The sequence below is a fragment of the Octopus bimaculoides genome, chromosome 7, assembly GCF_046866305.1.
Source record: "Octopus bimaculoides isolate indiv1 chromosome 7, ASM4686630v1, whole genome shotgun sequence".
In the NCBI taxonomy this organism is placed as follows: Eukaryota; Metazoa; Mollusca; class Cephalopoda; order Octopoda; family Octopodidae; genus Octopus; species Octopus bimaculoides.
This window is the reverse complement of record NC_142934.1, coordinates 76661613-76688319: the sequence shown is the minus strand read 5'-3', so window position 1 is coordinate 76688319 and position 26707 is coordinate 76661613. Positions and strand designations below refer to the sequence as shown.

Sequence of the window (26707 nt, the reverse complement as noted above, 5' to 3'; positions counted from 1 at the left end):
TTATACTGGTTGGATCTGTTTGTACTTGATATGCCCAGTCATCATTCAGGCTTGTCATTGTCCACCTCTTTCACTCTATTTCTATCATATTTTTATTCCTTCTATCCACCCATCCTGGATATTCTGTCATCAATTTCCACAACCATCCATCTCAGTGCATTCCTGGATTGAATAATACATCATCATCATACATGCAAGGTTGTTCATTTCCATCCTTCAGTGAGAAACATGTCCAGCTATAAGAAAATATTACCTTGCTTGGAAACAGGTGAGGATTGACAATAGGAAGTGCATCTCACCTTGGAAAATGTGCCTCAACAAATTCCATTTGACCCATACAAGCATAGAAAAAAAATGAACATCAAATAATGATGAGGCGGAAGAGGTAGTCAAATAAGACTGAAAGATGTCAGGAACACTGTCTTAAAGCATCAGCACACTGAGAAGTTACCCAGGAGACCCAAGGGTTTAGGGGTCCAATTTTGATGTATGTTGTGGTTTGTTGTCAATAGATAAATACAATAGAACCCAATGACCTGATTTGCCTGGGGGCCTGTCATTGCCAAGACAGCTCTGTTCAGGAGTTGACACCACACTGTCGTTACAGCTCAGGCTCACTCAACATATTTAATTCATTGACATTTTGAGGTTTTATATTTTGTCTTTTCTGATTAGAATTTTGTAATTCAGAAAGACAAGAAAAACGCTTTAGTGATGAGATCATTGTGCTCGTCATTAAAGGTATGAATAGAATTAAAATAAGTTTACTAAATCATGCATGTTAGGCTTACTACATCATGTTGTGTTATCCTAGTTAATATTTAGACAATTGAAAACAAACTGAAATAAATACGCAATGAGAAAAGCTATACTAATCAATGATTGATCTCAGAACAGAAAGCAACGGGACTACATTGCGTACATTATTCAGAACGTCGGTCTACAGACTCTGCCAATTTGCATGACCATTAAAAAAGAAATGAGTGTTGTAGTTTGGTCTCCTGTTCCAGGAGAACTATAACCACAGACATTCCAACCGTGACTATCCGTTTTTTTTTTAGATGTACTGTATTATTATTCAGTGCCTTCTTTCCTTATTTAAAACATCACAAGGTCATCAGAGAAAGATCTTTTGATATTTCTTGCGGTAAGAACGACCGAATAATAGACTAGCGCGTCGGAAAAAGAAATTAATAGAATTACGTAAATTCTATTAAAAAAATACGTTTACTGTACTTACCTCCCTTGGTTATCACGTGACTAACTATCCCTTCACCTTAACACTAACACACAAAATGGCGCTCAACGCTCGCTTTCATTTGTTGATCTTCTCTGTGTTTTTTGTGGCCTTAACCCAAGCAAATTTTGGCCAATTCTTCGAGGACGTTTCGTCTTGTTTGAACGTTTGCAGTAAAAATTTCTCTTCCAACGAAAAGGTAACGCTGTTTTGTTGTTGATGTATTTTATTGTCTTCTTTGTCCTTATTTTCTGTCTGTTATTGCTTACAAAACAGTTGCTATATGCTACGTACACAATCTATCAATTACACACACACAATACAAACCTCTGTTATACATAGTTTTATTTGCTCTGATGCACATACAACCGGAATGTTATTATAAAAGTATGTATGTCATTAAAGTGTACGTGCAGTTAGTCATACAAAGTATGTTGTACACACTCGTAATTATTTCTTCGAATGTATACACGACTGGTTCGCTATAGAAGCATATCTGGACATCCACTATGCTATGGTGATATACAATGATATACTGTATGAACAAGAAAGCCTCTATGCAGACGCTCGACCTGCTAAAAATAGCAACCAAATCGCCCTGAAATTATATGCTACCGTCTTATAAATGGAAGTATACATTAAATATTGCAGTGTTAGGTACGCTGTCTGGGTACTACTAAAGCAGCGCGTCCGCGCTAGCTAGTCTTGAGTGGTCGACCCTAACCCTAACCCGCGTGTGCAAATGAATACGTGTTTAGGGTTAGGGTTAGGATCGACCACTCACGACTAGCTAGCCCGGACGCGCGACTGCGCGTTCGGGACCGTGCTGCTTTAGTAGTACCCGCTGTCTGAAGAAAAACAATATAGAGAAAAGATGTGGAATGGTCATTACTGGATTGTCTTTGATTAAAAGTCTATTCAATAATTATGCTCTTGAGGTTATTTATGGTTTTTATATGCTATTTAAAATTATGATACTTGTCTTATAAGTCTACATAGCTGTATGTTACACAAAAAGCATGTCTTGCGCACAATTTACACGAATGCAAACTATTACGCACACACATGCATGTATACAACAATAACCTACACAAAACTGTCGACCAGATTAGTTCTCAAATGACACCTTGCTGTGTTAACAAAAAGAAACAAAAGAAATAGCACAAACCAATACATTGGTTAATGTAGTTATATATATATATACGTGTTCATATAATGATATCTTCACAATGTATTGGTAAGATAAAACATGTAATCGTTACCAAAATAGCAAAAATTCGTCCACAAAGGTCTATATTAAACTCCTTATGGATCGATCTCCTTGGTTATATATAAAAATTTTGAAGAAATGTTGACATAGGTAATAAACTTTAATATAAATGGATATTAGCGTCAAAACTCTTATATATATATATATGTGTGTGTGTATGTATATATATATGTTATGTCTGAATAAAAGACGGAATAGCCACGACTTCGACGCTGTTAATCATAGGTTTGCTGGATCACAGATTGCCTATGGCTAAACAACAACAATATTCTCTTCCCTAGATACAACTTTGGAGGAGAAAAATAGTATGTTAGAATTGATATTAATGCTTTTCGTCGACGGTATTAAGTGCGTGTGTGCATGTCTAGTACACACACACACATGTATATATATATATATATATATATATATATATATATATATCACGCACAGTAGAATGTGGCATTAAAGCTAATTGTTGAGTGGGGTGGAGGAGATTCAATCAATTACAAGCCTTCTCTTAGTTTTGTGGTATAGATATACAATAAAGCAATATTTCTGACTCTGTATTAGAAATACGATGTGACGACGTTCTCAGTTGGAGATTCTTTTCACCCCTCTCTGTATATGCTATTGTCTATATTTCTCTGAGTTTACTCATTCCTTTACACAAGACACCATAACACAAAGAAATGACTAAACCTGTGTGTGTGTGTATATTAGAGATAGAAAGAAAGCTTTGTTGGTTTGATTTTTGCTTTTGTTAAAAAAAAAAATATCTCGAAAATAAACATTTTGTACTTCATATTTTTTTTTTTTTTTGGCATTTACGTTTCGTGCATTTGGGAAGGCATGAGCATCACGACTACTCAGATTTTTCAATGGCACTATCAGACTACAACATCTACGAGTGATCATTAATGTTCCCGTTTAACCGTAGGTCAACCCTGTCGATTAAATCTATAATCAAAGGCGTTACAGCTGTGACCATCCCGTCTTTTTCTTTGAACATAGTGCATCAAAGACCTCATTATTCAATGCATTATTTTTTTCTTAAAAAGATTCGACTTGTTTTTAGCAAGTCGAATGACCAGTTAAAATATGACAGTTGTATTGTTGTTTAGCCCTAGGTCTTTTCTGATTGAGCATATAACTCTGATTAACGGCATTCCATTCGTGAACATTCTTTTTTTTTTTTTTTGTATCATGGATACATTATCTAAGTAGCCGTCGTTTTTAAGCCGATATGGTGTGATTCGTCGGAGATTTGACTGCTATTTCTAGCATGCGAGCGATAGTGCAGTGGCCTCTTCGCTGACTCCATCGTCTGTTGCAGTTGTCTAAGTGTAGGTAGTCTTAGAAATAGAGACAACACAATTTATAGGTCACTGGCAATTCAAGCCAGAATATAAACTGTCTAGGAAATAACATAATGTCGTCCGTCGTCCTGCATTGACGATGGATATTAAAAGAAGAGTTCATTGTTCGGGTATTTACTGCCTTGTTCATTTAGCGAACTTCTTTAAAAATATGCTCACTTACATAAAAGCGTTGTAATCCTAGGTAGATTTGGAGTTCATAGTCTTCATAAAATATTCCTTAATTTTTAAATTGTAAACTTTGGATTGTCCACTTCATTTGTTCTTGTAAAATATAGATGTAGCTATTTTGTAAATAATTCGGACGAGTCGTTGCTATTTTGAGCTTACCATGTTTTTGCACATCAGAAACTGCATTATCCAGATGCATATGACTAACGCATGATTTAGCAGCTATTTCTAGCTGTTCGAGTATCTGTGCAGACCTTGCTAATTTTGTGCCAATTATGTCTGTTTGTTCAACCCTGGGTTAGTTCTGGTTAGAGATGTCCGAGTTGCCATCATTGTCATATTTATTTGTCAAACTTTGGTTCTATGGTTATGTTATTTTTAATATGTGCAGTGATTATGCCCACAATTTAGCTAAGTAAATTGATGCTATGATCAGTAGAGAATAGAGCAGGTCATCTGACATCAGGAACAAGTTCAAATCTACAGACGTCATTTATAGTTGTGTTGTTGGTCATCAACAATATCCATATAGCTCGTTCTCCAAATAGAAACGGCATGTTTTATTCACATCCATCGTTTCACTGCACGTGCATATATATTAATAGAGAATAGAATAAGCAATTATTTCAGATATTTTATTTTATTATAGGTGCAGGTATGGCTGTGAGGTTAAGAAGTTTGTTTTGTAATCATGTAATTTAGGGCTGGTTCCAACTGCATGGCACTACGGTGGTGGTGGTGGTGGGAGGGGGGTATCTTTTATGGCCTTAGACTGACCAATGCCTTGTGAGTGGAATTGGTAAATGGAAACTGCGAGAAAACTATGGCTTTGTAGTTAAGAAGTTTGCTCCCCAAGCACATGGCTACAGGTTCAGTCCCACTCTGTGACACCTTTAGCAAGTGTCCTCTACTATAGTTCTGGGTCGCCCAAAGCTTTGTGGGTAGATGGAAACTGAATGAAGTCTATCATATATGTATGTCATCGTCAGCATCATTTAATGTCTGTTCCATGCTGGCATGGGTTTGATAGGATCTGATGGTTCCTAGAACCACATCCAATGGCCCTAACACCAACCACTTTACAGTGTGTACTGAATGCTTTTTTTTCTGTGCCATCACGAAGGTCACCATGCACCTTCTAAGACTGCAAAATCAGTGGTGGTGGGGCATTTATGCAAGCAGATGGCGGGTTAAAGTACAGAAGAAAGGGAGGAAGGAGAGTATGTATGTTAATGTGCCCTTGTCTTAGCATCATGTGATTGTAAAATGAGTGTCACTGTCATACAAGCAGTGTCATTCATGTAAAAACATGTCTGGCCATGGGGAAATATTACCTAGCTTGGAAACGGATGAGAGTTGGCCATAGGAAATATTCCTCAACTCCATCTGACCCAAGCAAGAATGGAAAAGTGGAAGGTAAAACAATGATGATAAAACCTTGCTCTTACCTCATACTTCTGTTCCTTATGCCATTGCTGTCTTCTAATTCCATCTGAAGTAGACACCTTTGCTTATTGACTACTCTCTACATTTGCCTCCTTGCACTCCTCATTCATTCCTGGCCTCACTACTGACATCACCTTCTCTTCTATTTCTTCTCTTTGGTCTACATATCTTTGGTTACTGAATACTTTCTACATTTCCCTTGAGCAAGGCACACCTTTCTTGTGCTGGTGCCACAATGAAAAGCTGGCAAATTGTGCTCCCTCTTTCCAGAGTGACTGGTGAGCAAGGCAACCTCTCTAGTGTCGGTACTACAAAAATGCACCCAGCACATATAGTAAAATGTTTGGTAAATTATCAGAGAAAGCATAGGGTTATGAGGTCCCTTTAGTCTTGTCTCACTGAAAGTTCAACTTCTCCAATGTACTTGTATCCTCAGTTAAGTGGTTGGCAATAGGATAGGGCATCCAGTTATAGAAAACAAGCCAAAAGACACGTGCAAGCACCAGTCTCTGGGAGCAGTACCTTTCAATAAGAAATGACTCCAACAATGGCAACCTGTTTAACCCATGCCAGCATGAAAACAAATGTAAACTGATGGTGATTATATAGGTGTGTTTGCATCATGCATTTGTGTTGACATTTGCATGGTGTCCATATAAACAGTGTATTTATTTATAAGCTGCCATGAAAATCTCTGTCTGTTGAGCTGTCATTCAAAAGGCTAGGAGAAATATTACCTTACTTAGGAACAGGTGTAGGTTGACAACAGTGAGAACTTCTGCCTCAATAAGTTTGACATATGCCTGCATGGAAAATTGGAAGTTAGAATAATGATGAATAAAATCACTCCAACTTCAAAAAAATAAATTGTCTTTGTCATTATATATTTGTGGCTTCTGAATTTCCTTTAAAATTCTGTAGCTCCTGAGTGGCAGGTATTGGAGAATAAATGTTAGAAGCACTTGGAGCAAATGATGTTGACTTGTTAGAAACATTACTGCAGACGATTTATATGATCAAGTGGTGAGTTAATGGGAGATTAATTTGCTTCAACTTCATAATTTTCAATCTTAAATTAAAGATTATTAGCTGTTTCATGAAACTTACTACTTTTGATTACATCCAGACTAAGATTATGCGCGGGGAAAAACGTTTAGAAATTATTTATTCAATTGACAGAGTTTTTGATCTTCACATTTAACACTGGCTGTGTTTTTACCATGCATTTTCAGGAAATTTCATTGTGTTGATCTAGCTGTAAACCATTTGTCCAACCTCTATAAAATCAAAAGTGGTTATTGTTACTCTTGTATGCCAAATAATTTCTCAGCTGGAGGTAACTTGCATACACCATATGCATTACTTTGATTGAATACACCTTTAACAAATGCTCCTCAACCTTTCCGACTGATGGTCTGTAACTTTTAGATGCAGACTTGATTATTCACAGAGTCCTAGTGCTGCATCATTAGATTTTTGACTATTGGTAGGACTTTGAATTTTCTTGCAGTTTAATCAGTCTTTTAACTGACTGAATTTTTGTCAATTGTCTGATACTACTATCTTTGGAACTTTGTGTACTGAATTATAAAATGGCGTTAATCCAAGTTGTGACTGAATCACCTATAATCAACATGTACCTAGTGTTTTGTCTGTATTCCTAATTTATATACAATCTTTCTCAAAGCTGTGATTCAGTCCACTTACCAGTATAAAGGGTGTCTTTTGATCTGATTTGAGCATACATCACAAGATCTGTCAAATTCTTCAGTACCTCTATCAAGATTAGGCCACCAACAGCTTTTGTCAAACTGTCCAACACATACCAGCATGGAAAACAGACGTTAAATAATGATTCTTTAGCCTAAAGTTGTACTTTAAAAAATTCAAGGTACTCCATTTAAGAAGCACTAGTCTAGGCCAATCTTTTTCAGCAATTTTTAAGCAGTGTTAAAATGATCTTTCCTGATTGAACATGAGTAAAAAATAATTTCATTGCTTATTCCAGACTGTAATGCATTTGTAAAGAATGCTTTTCCAAATAAATCTGACTTATACTTTGGTCTAAGAGTATCAGCATAACTGGTTTTACCTAGAATGTGAATAATTTTGAAATCGTATTGTGCTAATATCCAATTCCACTGGGGAAGCTTCTGAGAATCTCGCCTGTAAACATTAAGATATTTTACAAAAAATAAATTGCAATGACTGATAAGTTTCTGACATGAAAAATTTGGTCTGATAGAAATGTCAATCTTTCAACACACCGTTGTATATAGCATAGACTCCATGTTCAATATGACCCTAAATTCCTGAATACTAAATATATGACTAATATATGCTATGGGCTTTCCATTTTGAAACATTTTCCCTGTTACTGCAAATTCAGAAGCATCAACAGTGAGTTTGTTTCACACTTGATAGAGAATGTTGCCGAAATACGGTATTGTATGTTTTGCTTCTAAAAGGTCTATTCTTGATATAATCTTTAAGTAAAGACATTTATTTTTTGTGCAAGAGGCTCGAATATGTCTACAAAATTCAGGATAAATCAACAATAATAGCTTATCAACCCCAAATATTTCTGAATTTCTTCGTGCTATTTAGAAACACCAGTCTGTTGAATCTTGTCTTATTAGAGTAAATGGTGATTTGAGCCCATTCTTTGAATTATTTCTAGAAAATTTATGGAAGATGCATAATTACTTCATTTATCTGGATTAATTGATATGTTGGGTTTTTTTCAATCTAAGAATTAACAGCAATTTTTTTTTATTCTTCAATTTATTTTTGGTTGCTGCAAAAATGATTGTATTCTGATAGATAATTATATCATTAGTTAGACTCTGTACAATATTGGTAAATGATACAGCTATTTTTAAAAGCCACCTGCAATTGATTGATTAAGTCAAGATTTTCTTGTATTTATCACTGAATAGTCTTCATACAAACCAGTCTGCCAGTATGTAGTCTTTAATCCTTTAGCATTCAGATTACTCTGTCAAATATAATGCTTATTTATTCACATTGTTTAGAATTAATCATGTATAATCTCATAGCTTCAAGATGTTGATAATGTGATTGCTTATTTTTAGAATGACATTGTAAGGTAGGTGTGATAGGCTGGATCTAGCTAGTTGGAACATAAAACTGGTAGAATATTTGGGCCTGATATGACCACTTTGAATGCCAGAGGGTTAAATCAGTTAAAGAAAGAAAAGGGATGAGAAAATGTTTGAATTATTTTGTAATCAACATGTCTTTCTTTTGCACCCAAACAGTTGGTGAGACATTATTGACACCTTTGTGTAGATATGGAATAATGATTCCCATTTCTTTGGTTGTGAAGCTCATTTTTCAACCTCAGTGGATGCATTGAACAAATTTTATATCTAACTGTTCCCATCCATCCTGAAATATTAGTGTTATAATATTTTATTGATAGTAAATAGTCAGAAAAAATAATTTCCGAGCCCTTTACAATATCTGAATCAAATAAATCAGTTTTAGCACTATTAACCTCAACAAAACTGAAGTGCTTATTTTTAAAATCCAAGTCCAGCAACTTTGTTACGCTACCAGCTATCTCCAGTTTTGAACCACCATATTAAATTATGTTTGTCTGTAGATTTGATGATTAATGATAATTTTGTTAACAATAAAACTGTCATGATAGAACATGCTACACAAATATCAAATTGCATTTGAACTATTTGTTTAATTTACGAATAATTTATTGCACAATTACTATTCAAAGCTACTTTCTCTTTGTCAGACTGTTTAGTCCTTGTTAACATCAAACTTACTGATAGATTTCGTAGAAAACAGTGATTTTTTTGACTTGGAGAATTTCCTGAAATGGCCCAAATGATCACAAAGCATTAGGATCTAGAAGGATGTGATGATTTAAAATTGCTGCAAACTTTAACTAGGTTTTACTCAGTTACTTGTTTGTAACTGCAAGGCCATTTGCCAAGGAATGTACAAGCATTCCTTAGTGAGAACTTGGCTGCACTACTAACCCAAGAGCTTATGCTTGCTCTGACTACTCCATTACAACTAGGCAACCAAGTCTGAGATGGAAGCTTTAGGCCAAGTTCTTAGGCAATCAAGAATATTATTTTTGTCTGCATAGAATTGATTCTGTCAGTAAAAGCCAATTTATGCACATTGACCCTTAACAGGAAATCACTGTTTTTGCTTTAGGTCTAAAAATTTAAGCCTGTCTTTCTTTTAGGTTTAGTTAATTTTCTTTTTTTTTTTTTTTGCAATGTAGAATATGGGGCATCTTTCAGTTGGATATGACCAGGTTAGGAAAAGCTCAAAGGGCTTCTGTTGTTGCTGGCAACAAAGGCCATATCCTTCAGCGAAGATAGACACATATATTAAAGCTATAATGTTGTTTGTCAATGGAACATGGATTTTGAATGCAGAGGATTTGAGAAGACTGGAAAGAAATGTTCCTGGTATTCACTTCTGCATATGCAATGTTAAGTGTGCAAGAGTGACAAAGTACAAATGCATTGAGAGAAAACTGAGCATAAGAGTAACCAGATATAGTGTATAAAGAAGAAGAAGACTTTGTGGTGTATATGGATGAGGACAGCTGTATAAAGAAGTGCTAATCACTTAATGTGGATGGAGTTTGTAGAAGGAAACCCAAGAAAACATGGGACAAAGTGGTGAAGGCTGAGCTCTGAACCTTCAACCTTGCGGAGACAGCAGCAAGGAGCTGGGATGACTGGTGATGAGTGGTTCTTAAGAAGACCTGCCCACTTCAATGAAGCAGATTCAGGAAGCACAATTTTATATATATAAACACACATACAACTGCCCTGCCCTTGTACCACCCAATTTCCTTTTCAAGATTTTCACCACCCATCTCTCTAACCATCACCATTCTGCTGCTGTGAGCAGAACTGCATACATCAGCTTTTCCTTGATATCCCTCACCCCTCTCACTACCTGAAACCATTTCACTGTTATCTAGCTTTTATTCTTAATACTGTCCTCTTCACCCACATTTTACATTGATCACCCTCCTGAGCCACCAAATTATCTCACCTCCACCAACATATGTTTCTCTTTTCTTCTATTTGCTATTCTGCCCCACACTCTTACAACCTACCCAACTACATCATCCCTCTCTTCCCATGTCTACTGTGTTATTATTATTATTATTATTATTATTATCTGCATTTCACACCCTTTTCTGCACTCTCGGTCATCTCTCCCCTATTTCTCCAAGCTCATGTTATTGGTTGCCCCTCAACCCTACCTAATTTTTACAGTTGTCATCTACTCTTTTCTCTTCTCTGCCCCTGCTACATATCATCTCTCAACGCTTGTTCTTCAATATATACACCCTCTCACCCATTTTCTATCTTAAAATCATCTCTCACTCTGTCATACACTCTTGCAACCTCTACTTCTTGTTTTCCTACTCCTACTCACTCTATTCTGTGGCATGAGGGTCCACCCTGACACCTCATCACCACTACTATTATCACTTTCTAGTTCCACCCTGACCACTCGCATCTTCTCTCCTATAATGTAAGCAGCTGCGTACAAGAAACTTGTTCCAGTCTTTCTTTCTCACTTTAATTCCTCCTCCCATAACATAAACCTGCCTCCCTCTCTACTGTATTCCCCCTTCATTCGAAGGGGATCTTAATTTTGCATGCTGCATGAAGACTTCACTAGTGCTAGTACCATGAAAAAGGCATGCAGCACATGCTATAAAGTAGTTGGTGTTAGGAAAAGCATCCAACTGTAGAAAACCATGCCAAAGTAGACATTGTAGCACTATGCAGTCTTCGGACCTGTTGGATTCCATCAAACCATCCAACCCATGCCAGAGAGTTAAGATATATTACTTTTCAGAATAGAATCTGTGTGGTTTGCTGTTCAACCCCAACTCCTAGCATGAATGTTTAGTTGCTTGAGGAGTTTAGAACTCTTGATTAAGGTTTCCAAGCGATTGTTAGATTGGTTAATTTTTTGTTATTAAAATGGTTGTTTATAGGTCAACTCTGATGATCAAAGGTATTTCAGCCATGATCATATTGTCCTTTTAAGGTTATTTTGTAGAACTACTGGCTGGGCAGAATTATTAGCACACCAGAAAAAAAAAACGCTCAGCAGTATTTCTTCCCACTTTATTCTGCCACAGTCGACTGTGTTTTCCATGGTTTTTGGTTTTGATAAAATAAGCAGCCATTGAACACTGAGGTCAATGTAATCAATTACTCCTCTCCCCCACCACAGAATATTTCAGGCCCTGTGCATATAATAGAAAGAATGATTTTAAACAATAAGGCAGGTATAAATTGAGGATAATTTGGCTGCTATTTCTAACAACCTGAGTGTCTACTAACAGGCTCCCTCTGACTTCTGCAAAGATGATTAGTGATGGTGGTGGTACAGTTTATATAATGATCCCACATTTGGTCCACTTATGATTTTCTCACTCCAAGATTGGCACTCACTTCCTTTCACCCACTTTAGATGGTGGATTTGGCTGTGTAGCCTTTTATTTGAATTGATAAGTGGCAGATGGTATTTCAGGGAAGACTTTCAATATGATGACTCTATACCACAAATATAGATATACTCTACTCTGCTGACTGTCAAATCCTTACACATTCTCTAATTTTTGTCTATAAGAAAGCTCTGTTCTTAATCATATTTGTTGACAGAAAGGAATAAAATAGCGTTTTGGAGATGTACTTGCATAGCAAGTGACCTGATCTGAGATTGTTTGCTGAAACAAAAACAATTGCAGCATGGAAGGTGTTTATAAGCCATTTAAAAACATAAAAACCGTTAGATTCACTCCAACATTTAAATTTAATTTGTCAAATATTTTCATTGCTTTGAGACTGTGACCTGTTCACTGACAAAATTCCGTGGTTAAAAAAATACAAATAACGTGGCATCTGTTTTGTGAATAAATTAGTCCCTTTCATGTTGTGCATAACAAACCCTAACTTTAGTGTTAATTAGTATTTATTCTGTCTTAGTTCCACCTCTGTAAATATACTGAAAACATGCAATGTTATGTGTTTGAAAGAAAGAGTGAGGTTTTTTTGTTTTTTTCTTTATGGTTAACCCTTTAGCATTTAACCCAGCAATTTCCTGTCAAGATATTCCACCTGTTTTATGTTCATATTGGCCAGATCTGGCCTCTCACACCTGCCCTATGATATCATTTCTAAAAATAACCAATCACATCGTCAGAATATCAAAGCTGTGAGAGCGCATGATTAATTCAAAACAAAATGAATAAACAAACATTATATTCGAAAGAAAAATCTGAATGCTAATGGGTTAAAAACTCTATAAGTTATTAGTTCTCTGAGATGTAGTTGATATACTCAGAATATTACGAGACCTTTGGAAATGTGCTGACTACTGACCGAGACCTTTGGAAATGTGCTGTGCGTGAGAAGACCCGGCAAGCCAAGTAAGATCGTTGCCAGTGCCCCTGGACTGGCTCTTGTGCGGGTGGCACATGAGATGCACCATTTTGAGCGTGACCGTTGCCAGTACTGCCTGACTGGCTCCCGTAGGATTTTCGAGTGAGATCGTTGCCAGTGCCCCTGGACTGGCTTGTGCGGGTGGCACGTAAAAGACACCATTTCGAGCGTGGCCGTTTTCGTGCAGGTGACACGTAAAAGCACCCACTACACTCTCTGAGTGGTTGGCGTTAGGAAGGGCATCCAGCTGTAGAAACTCTGCCAAATTAGATTGGAGCCTGGTGTTTCCATCCGGTTTCACCAGTCCTCAGTCAAATCGTCCAACCCATGCTAGCATGGAAAGCGGACGTTAAACAACGATGATGATGATGATGATTACTGCTACTTATCAAATTCACTGAGAAGAGGGACATTGACTTCATAAAAAATAACTATTTTTATTCTGTTTATAGGTGGGTAGCTGTAATTAATTCAATCTCAGTAATTATCGGTAGTTCATGACACTCTTACCAAAAGGAATATTCAGTTCGAAAATGTTACAAACATGAAATGTTAGATTTGTAGATTTACATGGAAATGGAAAGTTGTGGAAGGTTTGAAGACTTCTTCATTGGATCTGTGGAGAATGCCTCTCAGACCTAAATTATTCCTTTAGTGGATGTTGGTGATAGTGTATGTATATATGTGTGTGTATTTTTACATTTTGCACATAACCCTCCAATACTAAAATGATCAATTATAGCTTTGGTAGTCATGTTTAGTGTATGGATACAGCTGTGAGAGTTTTTTTACTATTGTTTGATAGTTGGAGACTGTAGAAAGAAGTTAGTCATTCACCATCATCATTTAACGTGGTTTCCATGCTGGCATGTGTTGGACAGTTTGACAAGCACTGGCAAGCCAGAGAGCTACATCAGGTTCCATAGTCTGTTTTGGTTTGGTTTCTACAGCTGGGTGCTTTTTACATGGTACCAGCACATGTGCTTTTTATGTGGTACCGGCACAGATGCTTTTTACATGACACCAGTACCAGTAGAGTCACTAAGTAACTTGCAAGACAAAGACCTCTTAGTTGAGAGAGGGAGTGAAACCAAGAGAAGTGGCTATGTGCTAGGCAAGAGGTTAGAGTATGATAGTGGGATAGAGATAGTTGTTTTACTGGAGAGGAAATAGGCCTGCATAAGTATTAAAAATATCTTATGAAATTATTATATATTAAAAATATCTTATGAAATTATTATATACTAAAAATATCTTATGAAATTATTATATATTAAAAATATATTATTAATATAATATATTTTTAATATATCAAAAATATATTATGAAATACTTATAAGTATTACAAATATATTATGGAAAATATATTATTAATATAATATATTAAAAATATATCATGAACACAAAGGGGACAAGTTTTAACAAATATTGTATTTAACTTTCTTCCATTTTTGTGGGGTGGGGGTCCAAGGTAGAAGAGTGACAAGTGTAACACAATATAACTTTCAAAGATGTTCTCTCCTAAGACTACACTTTCAATATAACCTATGTGAACTTTTTACACCATCTAAAGAATCATTTCTTTCAGAAAAAACATAATTTCACAAGTAATTATGTATTTTGTGGTTCTCACTTAACTTGCATTCATTTTACAAGTTTGCAAAATAACTGATTTTTCTGCAGGTATTGTTAGTGTTGTATAAATGTTTTGATGTGTATGTATGTACAGCGATCACGTTGAATATCTAGGTTATATATGTTTTAAGATAACAAATCATCAGCCACGTCTAGACTATCACAATTGACACACAAAGACTGTTTTATCTGGTTTATTTTAAACATTACATTTGGTGATCAGTGTGCCATGGGCTGAAGGTTTCCAATGATAAAACTGCTTACTTATTTCTTGATAGCATGAGTAAACAAAGGAACACCTATGTGACGTGAGCTAAAATTCACTCAGAGCATTTTTATTTAAAAGCAGCTGTTCTTTTCTTAGTTTTCTTGTTGATATATACATGGATGATATACACTCAGCAAAACACATTCAGCAAAGCAGTCGTTATTAGTGTTGCAATTTAATATATCTATTATCATTGGCTGATAAAAATTGGATCACAAGTTGTGTGGCTAAATACAACAGCTATTCCAGTGCTTGCCAAAAGACAAACTTTGTCATTGGCTTTCACAAATACGCAGTGGGACACTTCTAACATCACTGCTTCCATTCTCTTTAACTCTTTTGTTATAATATTTCTTTTGAAATATTCTGTTTTAATTAGATTGAAAATAAGTATTCAGAAAAAATTCAATAATATTATCAGCTTTGTCAATATAGTGTTTAGTACATATTTTAAGCAGTGGTTTTAATTTGACTATGAACACTTAAAAAAACTGGCATATTTTATTATAGTGTTGTGGGTGTTGTTGGATAGGTTGGTTTCAAAATGGTTAATGAGAAAGAGTGGAAAGCTTCACATTCATCATCATCATCGTTTAACATCTACCTTCCATGCTGGCATGTGGCGTACATTATTTAAAATATTTTATTAGTTTTACATGTTCTCAGAGCTGAACTATTGTACTTTGTTAGGTGAGGTGCCAATGTTGTAATGACATAGTTTCAGTAAATATAAGAAATAGTTTTGAATTTAACAATGGTAGATTTATTTGGTATTTATCCTAGCTACTATTGTGTTTATTTTGATGATTATCTCATGGATAACCTTGTTAAATAGGAACCTAAACTTTGAAGGTTGATGAATCATTCTAGTGAAGTTACTAAATAGAAGTGTATATTCATTGTCTGTTAACACATTTTCATTATTTTCAGTTTAAAATACTTACTGGTTAGTTTTGATTGACCAGACCATCATCATCATTGTTTAACATCCGTTTTCCATGCTGGCATGGGTTGGACAGTTTGACTGAGGACTGGCAAGCCAGTGAGCTGCACCAGGCTTGGTACTATCATTAAAGAAAGAACAAAATGACAAATGCAATGTTCACTCCATGTATGTAAATAAAAAGTAAAAGATTTGTCAAAAACTGCAAAATTTAATGTAAATACTAGAAATTTGTAAATGCTATTGTAAATTCTAAAATGTTATAAATACAAGAAAATTGTAAATATGTCAGTATTACTGTTTTTATAGTAACCTTTAGCAACCAAAGTCACATAGATAAGGAACATTTGAGTTTGATTTGAGTTTGCTAGTTAGAGAGATTGTACTCATTTGTGTTTAGGATCTTGAGAGATTTACAGGTTGTTTACATAATGATGTGTCACTGGCCAAGTGAATGTTGTCATGTGTATCTGTTTACATTACACTGCAGGTCTTAGGAACATATCATTAGTCTAAGAACATCACTGTCATAAAATTACTGTCTCTAAATTCATAAATTATCAAACTTTGATTAGCTCTCTGTGACCATCTTGGTTATGCTGTAAGTTGCAATTTTTAGTATATGGTTTAGTATGATGACACTGTTCACTGTTTGTGATGACCTACCAAATTAAATGTACTTGGGTGTGTCCATTCAGAGAAGGTTTGCTATGGTTACCTGAGTTATGTTGGTTGTAACAAGTAAATATGACTTGACACTTTAACATTTAAACTAGCCAGGTCTGATCCCACACACTTACCCTACAATGCCATTCAAAAAATAAACTACCACATCATGAAAACCCAAAAGCTATGAGATAATACATGATTGATTCAAAACAATGTGTAAAGATAAGTATTACTTTTAACAGAATAATCTGAATGCTAAAGGGTTATGGGGTTAGTGTAGCTAGCTTTGGTACCATGGTGTATGTGAATGGAAGATGAATCTCTCTCTAGATATAACAACAGTTCTTTTATGAACTGGTATAAATTTGGGCAAAGTTTTTTGAGTGGTAATGAAAATAAGCAATTGATTGAAATTGGACAGAAATGAGTTCTTGAAAGTGAAATCTACATGACACTCCTATTGGAATTCAACTACGCTGTTTCTTAGTCACTCAAGCAGTTGTTTGTACAGTGTCTTCTGTTTCAATTAACCATACTTATACGTATGTCATTAAAAGTATCTAGATAGACAGTTAACTAGCCCTTGGAGTCCCTCTAGGCACAAACTGTATAGAATTGAGAGAAGAATGTTGTATTGAGACCTAAATCTAAGGCCTCTGCCAGGGGTGTAGCCAGCCCACTTATGCATACCTTCCTTCATTGGACACTAAACTCTGCTTGCAAAGACCTGTTGAGGCAAGTGAAATCGAAATTGAACTAAATTTGACGACTGGCACCCATGCCAACGTCGTCTCCTTCATTGGACATGAAACTCGGCTTGCGAAGACCTGTTGGGGCAAGCGAAAGCGAAATTGTGATAGCACCTGTTCCCAGTGCCGCTCGACTGGCTCCTGTGCAGGTGGCACATAAAACGCACCATTTTGAGTGTGGCCATTGCCAGTACCACCTGACTGGCCTTCGTGCGGGTGACACGTAAAAGCACCCACTACACTCTCGGAGTGGTTGGCGTTAGGAAGGGCATCCAGCTGTAGAAACTCTGCCAAATCAGATTGGAGCCTGGTGTAGCCATCTGGTTTCACCAGTCCTCAGTCAAATCGTCCAACCCATGCTAACATGGAAAGCGGACGTTAAACGATGATGATGATGATGATATTTAATGTAACAGTGATTATAAATTCACAATGTTTTCCAACAGTATGCTATCAGAGAGAAAGTCTACTTTTATTTTATACAAAAAAAAAAAAAAAAGAAACACTACTTGCTGTCTCTTGGCAGGAAGTGTGAGTTGTTCTTTGCATCTTCAACATCTGACCTCTGCCACTTGACATCCATTGTTTTCCATCTGGACCATTCACTTGACGATGACATTCTGCCAGTTTGATTGTCTCCCAGATATTTGGATCAATGAATCTGCAGAAGAGAGTGGGCTTCAGCTGGTCTCAGAAACGGAATTTGAGAGTTCTGCATGGTCTAAGGCCAACTCTACAAAGAGGAGTTGATGGGGGAGGCATGTTTGAAGCATACATATGATGTGTCTCAATCAGCATAGGCAGTGTCGTTCCATGATAGCTTCAATGCTGGGTACTCTCCAGCCCAGAGCAGATCGTTTTCATTGGTTATATAGTCTTTCAATGAATGCATGAAGTTTGTGCTATTGGAAATGTTCAATTTTTTTCAAGTCACATTAATACAACACCCCTGTCTCACAGCTCTAGAGGAGTGTGGAGATTATGACTGGTTGGAATACCATGAATTTCATTTGGATGATGGAGTCATGGTTTTGGAAGACTTGCTTTGAGTTTTCCAAAAAAAGTTTAGGTTGTACTGATCTTATTCTCGATTTCTTTCTAAGTGGTGCAGTTGCTGGACAGGTAGCTTCCAAGGTATGGAAAGGCTTCCATGGTTTCCAAGACAATACCACTTACCCTTAAGTCACTGGTGTCAGAGTACGATTGAATGGGGGCTCCCTGTGCAAGGATCATCTTCTTTACATTTGTGGTCAGACCAAAGCAAGATATAGCCCCCAATTGTTTTGCCCCAAAATTCCTATGTCCTTGGAATCTACATAGTCCGAGGCATATTTGTAGAGAATTTCATTTAAAAATATCCATTTTCTTGAAAGTTAAAACAAATTGAAGTGGACTCCGGTGAATTTTCTGGACTTCGCCACCCCAACCCCTCCTAAAACACTTTCCCCCAAAAAATTTTGTATATTTGAAATCTACATAATATAGCACATATTCATAGACAATTTCATTAAAAATATTCATTTTCTGAAAGTTATGATTATCCAAAGTCTAGGGCACTGAAATCTGTAGTTTTGCCTTTGAATCAAACATGAAGAGATTTCAGTTCAAGCAAATTTTTTCAACTATTTCTTCAAAAAGATTTCAGTATAAACTTTCAGAAAATATGCTCAAAAAGAAATGGAAAATATTCCGTGAATCTTCTCAGCTGCAAAAGCCTTTGTATCAATGATGGAAGTTTTTTCTTACCTTTTTGCTGAATTCACAAACTGACTGGTGGAAATAAAATGACTTGTTAATTTTCATCTCTGTTCATATATATATATAATGGAGGAGGATAGCTGCGTGAAAAAGTGCCACACCCTAACAGTTGAGGGAACCCGTGGAAGAGGTAGGCCCAGGAAGACCTGGGCTGAGGTGGTGAGGCAAGACCTTCGTACATTGGGCCTCACCGAGGCGATGACTACGGACCGAGACCTTTGGAAATGGGCTGTGCGTGAGAAGACCCGGCAAGCCAAGTAAGATCGTTGCCAGTGCCCCTGGACTGGTTCTTGTGCGGGTGGCACATGAGATGCACCATTTTGAGCGTGGCCGTTGCCAGTACCGCCTGACTGGCTCCTGTAGGATTTTCGAGCGAGATCGTTGCCAGTGCCCCTGGACTGGCTTGTGCGGGTGGCACATAAAAGACACCATTTCGAGCGTGGCCGTTTTCGTGCGGGTGACACGTAAAAGCACCCACTACACTCTCTGAGTGGTTGGCGTTAGGAAGGGCATCCAGCTGTAGAAACTCTGCCAAATCAGACTGGAGCCTGGTGTTGCCATCCGGTTTCACCAGTCCTCAGTCAAATCGTCCAACCCATGCTAGCATGGAAAGCGGACGTTAAACGATGATGATGATATATATATTCTAGATTCATTCTAGTAATCGCGAAATCGGTCGATACACAGTTAAGGTTATTTAAAAGAAAGTTGGTAGCTTTCTGGTGGTTGTTTTTCCTCGCATTAGGTACTAAATGTGGTTATTTTGAGAAGTCCACTGTGTGGCGTTGTTATTTTTCTGTAATAATGCCCTTTATATATATATACGTGTGTATGTGTGCATTACCAGTACCATAAATTTCTCTCTATCTATCTCCCTCTCTCTTTCTGCCTCTTTCTCTTCCTTCACTGACGCTACCCTTTACTTCTACTCCATTTCAACCCATTCAATTCTTTCATCTCTCAACCACAATGCCATTTATTACCTAGATTTTTTTGTTGCCAGTCAATACTCTTAGACACACTCGCATACATAAGTCTGTCTCCATTTATTTCTCCATAGGGAATTAAGATGGCATTGCTTTCAGTACTGACCAGTTCTATACTACATACACGCATGCACACACACACACACACACACACACACATTTGCAATTACCTACATGTTTTCACATGCCACTAAATCGAAGGAAATAATCTTTAGTAACATCAGATCTTATGAAGAAGATGAAAACAACCTGTTGTCTCTAAAGTGTCCAAACTTTGATAAAATTGTCCATAGAAAGGATGCAAAGTATTTTATTTTTAATAACCCATTCTCAAATAGCCCCCTTTCTCTATTGGTATACTAAACATCATCATCATCATCATCATCGTTGTTTAATGTCCGCTTTCCATGCTAGTATGGGTTGGACTAACTAGCATGGGTACAAAAGGTATAAAAATTCAGCATAACTCTACGCATGCCTCACCAAAATATTACCATACCCCACCGGTGGAGCATGTGCCCCACATTGGGAATCGTGGTTCTAGACCTCTAATTTATGTTCAAATTCAGAGTTCATCATCATAACCTGATAGATTCTCTTCAACCACTCTCATTAAAAAAAAAAAAAAAATACCATTGTTGTTTTGATCATGCACTCTATTGCTCATGGAGTAGACTTATTCCTGATATGATGCAGTCATGTCAGAGATCCTCCTGGGACAGTGTAAATAACAAGGGAGATGGCTAAAATCATGGATTAGTACAATTGAGTCTTGAATTGATGTCTGGTTTTTACATATATGAAGTTCATTATAGGAAACTTACTGGTTGACAATCTCCGTGTCATGTCTGTGATGGCTATGCATGCCTGCCCTCTGTTCACGATAACCATGGATTCACTGATTGGAACCATATCAGTATGTCATGTCTGTATGCTGATACAAGTTAACATAAGTTGGAATGCTTGCATATACTATTTTTTGGTTCACACAAAGAAACAATACTAATGGCCAAACAGTGTACTATATTTGTCATTATGCCAGTCTTGCTTGTGCTGCTAGTCTCTCTCTACAACAAACTGCAAGAAACATAAAACTGGGTATTTTACATCATCAGACCAGCTGACCTGCACAGTAAAATTAATATATTCAATATAAAGTCACTTTATTACATTAGTCCAACCCTCATTGTGCCTGACACTTACTTTATTGGTATTGCCTATAGCATTATTACATCACCATCCTAGAATCATTTATCATTCTCATTAAGTCCAGATAACCATAAAAATATTAAGAAATACATAGAACTTGTAGTGGATCCCCTTTAGGCTCATCCAAGAGGATGGTGGATGTTCATTAAGTTATTCACTTCCACTGTTTGCTAGCTAGGTAATGGATGTTAAAACAACTGTATGTTTACTAATTAGATGATGGATATTAAACTCTGTTGTTTGTTCACTAATTAGATGATGGTTTTAAACTCCACTGATTGCTACGTAAATGATAGATAAACTCTACTGTTTTCTAGGTAGATGGTCAATGTTAAACTCTGCAGTTCTCTTGAGTTGGTATTAACTTGTAAGATAATGGCAGACTAAGTTACATATCATATAACCTTTTAATTATCATATTAAAAAGCTACAGATTGTGTGTGTGTGTGTGTGTGTTGGGTTGATTGATACAGCTGCTGATGAAGTCTGAAATGAAATGGGTAAGAGCCATCTGTTTTTGCTATGTGTCATTGTTTCATTGGTTTGTCTTTTCAAATACGTAATGACTTTTCTCATATAGATCCATTGACATACATATATGGCCATCAATCTGTCTGCGTATGTTTATGAGAATGTTCAAGGGTAACTTAGGCTGCTAGAGAATTCTCTACAAATGTTTAGATATAATATTATTGTTTATCTCTGTAATGCCTTTGTGCCATGACTTGTTGGTGATATTGTTTCAGAAGCTGTAGACTGCATGATGTGTAGCTTGTGTTTTAGTGTTGGGAGATAGTTGTGTAGAATATGTGATGAATGAGCTTTGTTGTATTGTTGTACAGCTATAGGTCAGCCCTAATCAGGGAATCCTGTAGCCTGAGGGTAAGTTGACTGAATAAGGTGTAACATAAAAATCCAACTTCCCAGTCCTATGTGTATATGTGTATGCCGAATTAATTACATGGTTCTGTGATAGGCAGAGTGAACTCAGTAGTCAGTGCAAGTCAGTTGTTGTTCCTCAGTTCTTAATCGTAGGTGACATGTATTTCATCATAACAATTAAGGCTGGTGAGAGTAATGATGTCCCAGTTATGTATGTATATGTTCCTTATTTAGTCTGTATGACCGATGTTTCAATGTTGTCACAGTTGTGCATTGGCGTGTTACCTGAGTGTTTGAAGGTGGTTTTCCATGTAGTGACGTGAATTGTAGAAGTTGAAAATTTCTGCACCATTAAACTGTGCCCTACACATACTTAGGTAGTCTTTCATTTCTAGCATTTTTGTTTCATTGTGTAAGTGGTCTGTGGATGTGGTCTTTGTACATTCAGTTATGGTGTGTAGTGCACACTGTTTATATTCTTTATAGTTTATTGTTGTTTGTTGTGTGAGATTAAGAGCCTGGGTAAGACATTCACCTCTCTGTTTTACTCCAGCCCATCTTTGTTGCCATTCATCACTCAGTTGCTTTCTCATACTAACAAACATGTAGATGTTATCCTTCTTGCATTACTCCCTTCAGCACCGTCATTCTTCCATCACACTCCTCCTCACACCCCAATCTCTCCCTTTTTTTCATCATATCCTTGCTCCACTCACTCTGGCTCCCATGTCATCACTCACTTTTCTAATCACTTGACTATGCCATTTTTAATTCAACAGAAACATTGCAAGATTGAGAGAACCCTTTAGTCATGTTGAGAGCATGGCAACTTCTCTAGTGCTGGTGCAACAACAAAATAGACCCAGTCCACTCTATAAAGTAATAGGTATCAGGAAAGGCATCCAGCTATGGAAATCATGCCAGAGTTGGAATGTACACATGAGAAGTCAGTGTGAAAAAGGGCTGACTCAGGTCATAACAACTATCTACTTCATGCCCAACGTAGAAAGCAGATGTAAAATTATGATGAACTGCTCATGGGAATTCCTGTATACTCTGTATGCTAATGACTTAGCTCTTATAACTGAATCTGTAGATTTAGAGAAGAAATTTTTAGACATGTAAACTGAACAAAGACAAAAGATTTTTAAGTAGGAAAGAAGATAAGACTCTGCTGCCACCACAGAAATAGTTTTGCTCTTTAGACAGAGATTAGGTAAAAATAACATGTGATGTACTGGGTGTAAATTATAAATGACAAGAGGTGGAGTTAGATCATAGGCAGGCAGATAAAGCTGTTAAACCTCATTTGGCAGATGGATACAAGTAGCTAGTAGTAGGAGTACACAGGAAATAAATTCCTTTAAATGCTCATAAGATTCTTTCCCCCCCCCCCCCCCCCAAGAATTTGATAGCTTTTGATACCTAGATGGCCTAATTAACAGTGGAGAGGGCTGCTTTGAAAGTATAGTTACCAGAGTAAGAATGAAGTGGTAATGTTCTGAGAGCTATTACACCTGGTATCAGAGGGTTTCTCTCTTGGTGTGATGGCCAGGTTGTATGATTCTTGTGTAAGCACTATGATTTTGAGTTCTTCTGTTTTGTGGTACTTTTGGTGTCTTCTAAATGAAGCAAATGCTGGCTTGTCAATCACATGGGAATGGATTTGGTACATGAAAACTGTAGGAACCCATCATGTATATATGTGTGCACATGTGTGTGTAAATGTTTACATTCTACATCCTCATATTAAAATTGTTGAGCAAAAGTTGGTGATATTTTGTTGACATTACCTGTTAATATGTCCAGAACTCTCCTTTTTTGAAGATGAGTGGAATAAAAACAATTTCATTACTTGAAAATTAGGTAAGATTTAATGTCAGTAAGGGCATTCGACTGTAAAAACATGCTTCACTATGTATTTGTGTCCAACTCCTGCTAGAAATGAAAATCTGACATAAAATAAATGAACAAACATCATGCCAAGTGAAATCGTAGTCATGCTTGATGCCAGTGACATGTAAAAAGCACCCTTCAAACATTGGGCCTCACAGAAGCAGTAACAAATGACTGAGACTCTTGGTGACATACCATGCTTGAGAAGACCTGCCAAGCCAAGTGAGATCATAATCATGGCCAGTGCTGGTGTTCCATAACTGACACCTGTGCCAGTGACACATAAAAGGTACCCACTACACTTAGAGTGGTTGGCATTAGGAAGGGCATCCAGCTGTAGAAACCATGCCAAATCAGATTGGAGCCTGGTGCAGCTCCCCATCTTACCAGTTTTCAATCAGATTGTCCAGCCCATGCCAGCATGGAATGGGAACATTAAATGATGATGTGTGTGTGTGTGTGTGTGTGTGTATGCACACGTGTGTTTCTGTCCCTCTCATCATACTTTCTCTCATTGCCTAGTATAAAGTCACCTCCCTCAATACTTCACCCACCTCATTTGAAGGATCTTGCTTTGCAAGTTACTCGGTCACCTCACTGGTGCTATTACCACATAAAAATCACCCATTACACAGTAAAGCAGTTGGTATTAGAAAGGGTAATCAACTGTAGAAATCCTGGCATTGGAGGTTGGTGGAGCTCTCTGGCTCATCAGCTCCTGTCAAAATCATCCAGCTTATGCCAGCATGGAAAATGGACATTAAAATATGTATGCATGCACTGAACCTACCCTTGCACAATTTTCATTTACCAAATTTCAGTCAGATGTGTTTTGGCCTACCTAAGTTTATACAGTAAATAGTTGACTCTTGCCCAGAGTGTCACACTGTAGCATTGAAACTGGAATCTCATGGTTGAGAAATAGGCTTCTTAATCTCTCACGCGCGCGCGCGCACACACACACAAACACTAAATATGAATTTGCTGGTGAATTTAGTGTGCTTTGTGTAGTTGTTTGTAGGAAGGCATGAATTTTTTTTCACATTAAAACAGTTTTTTATATGTTGTTTTATTCAGTTATTTTTTTCAGTCATTTGACTGCAGCCATGCTAGAACACCACCTTGAAGGGTTTTAGTTGAAAAAATTGATCCCAGGACTTATTCTTTGTAAACCTAGTACTTATTCCAGTGGTCTCTTATGACAAACTGCTAAGTTACAGGAGACAGAAACACACCAGCATTGGTTGTCAAGCGATGGCACGGGTACAAACACACACATACACACACGCATACATATATATGACAGGCTTCTTTCTGGGGGGCAGGGCAAAGACATGCTCACATAAATGTATATATATATATATATATATATATATATATATATATATATATATATATATATATATATATATATATATATATCGTTATTATGCAAAAGTGTAGTAAGTACAAAACATTGCTTTTTCAGAAAACAAAAAAATAGCTCCACTATTCCATTTCTTTTTACATTAGTGACAGTTTTAGCTTAATAGTTATACTTTGTTGGGTGCATAAAATCGTAACTCTGTGAATGTTTTCTGTCAGAAATATTCTTGCAAAACTGTTGTATGTGGGGCTTACTGCACTTTTGTAAAATGCTAAGTTGTTGTACTACACTTTGACAATTCTTGTTTGAAGGCGCTGGAGATAATAATAGTTTGACCAAAAATCTGGTTATTGCAAGCAAAATTAATTATTGAAAAAAACATGTTTGGCCAAATTTGGACATATGACAGTTTAACATAATAGCAACAATATATATATGATAGGCTTCTTTCAGTTTTCATCTACCAGATCCACTCACAAGGCTTTGGTCAGCCCAAGGTGCCACGTAGTGGGACTGAACCCAGAACCATGTGGCTGAAAAGCAAGCTTTTTACCACACAGTCAAACTTATATATATATATATATATATATATATATATATATATATATATGTGTGTGTGTGTGTTTATTTCCTCATATTTCTTTCTGTTGAAGAGCATAGGCTCAAAACGTAAAACACGTTCTCACTTTCCCAAGTGTCAAACTAATACAACTGCTTGTTGATATATATGTATATGAGTTCATTTTGCAGGATTCCAGATGTGAAATCATGTGTTGAAACAAATGTTGTATTTCAGGATGGTTATTTTATTTCTTTATTTTTTTTTACCAAATAAACACATGCACTATATACTCTTTTACTTGTTTCAGTCATTTGACTGTGGCCATGCTGGGGCACTTTTTTTCCTTCACTCGTTTATTACTGTTATTATTTTAACACATGTCTGTTGTCTGGAAATCCTTCGTCACACATCTCTGACCTCTTCAACAGCACTTTTCGTTTCAGTGTGTGTTCTTGCTCAACTTACTCCATTCTGACAGTCACTTTTGTTGTGTAACTTTTTGTAGCATTGTACTGATTAAGAAAAATAAAGAATTATGTGTATACATTATGTGTGTGTGCATGCACATGCACACACACACACCACACACACACACACACACACACCACACACACACACACACACACGCATGAACACAAATTGACCTAGAAAGGCATCCATTTGGAAAACAGTACCTCAATAGTATAGTCATCTTAACCCATAGAAAAGCAAATGTATAACAAATGAATACTCCCACGTACATACAGCCAAATATATAGTTGTATTAACGTTGCTTATACAGTAGTAAATTATAAATATGATGGAACTTGTTTTTGTTTCACTTG

General features: G+C 36.6%; 1 protein-coding gene across 1 annotated transcript in view; it reads left to right on the top strand.

Moving 5' to 3' along the window:
• Positions 1 to 1228: 1228 nt before the first annotated feature.
• The window catches only part of LOC106878153 (transmembrane protein 59), a 41455-nt gene continuing 15976 nt past the window's right edge, over positions 1229 to 26707 (top strand). The window contains exon 1 of the mRNA XM_014927289.3: positions 1229 to 1436. Within this exon, the coding sequence (XP_014782775.1) occupies positions 1296 to 1436 (141 nt within the window). The 5' untranslated portion in view covers positions 1229 to 1295. The remainder of the gene's footprint in view (positions 1437 to 26707) is intronic.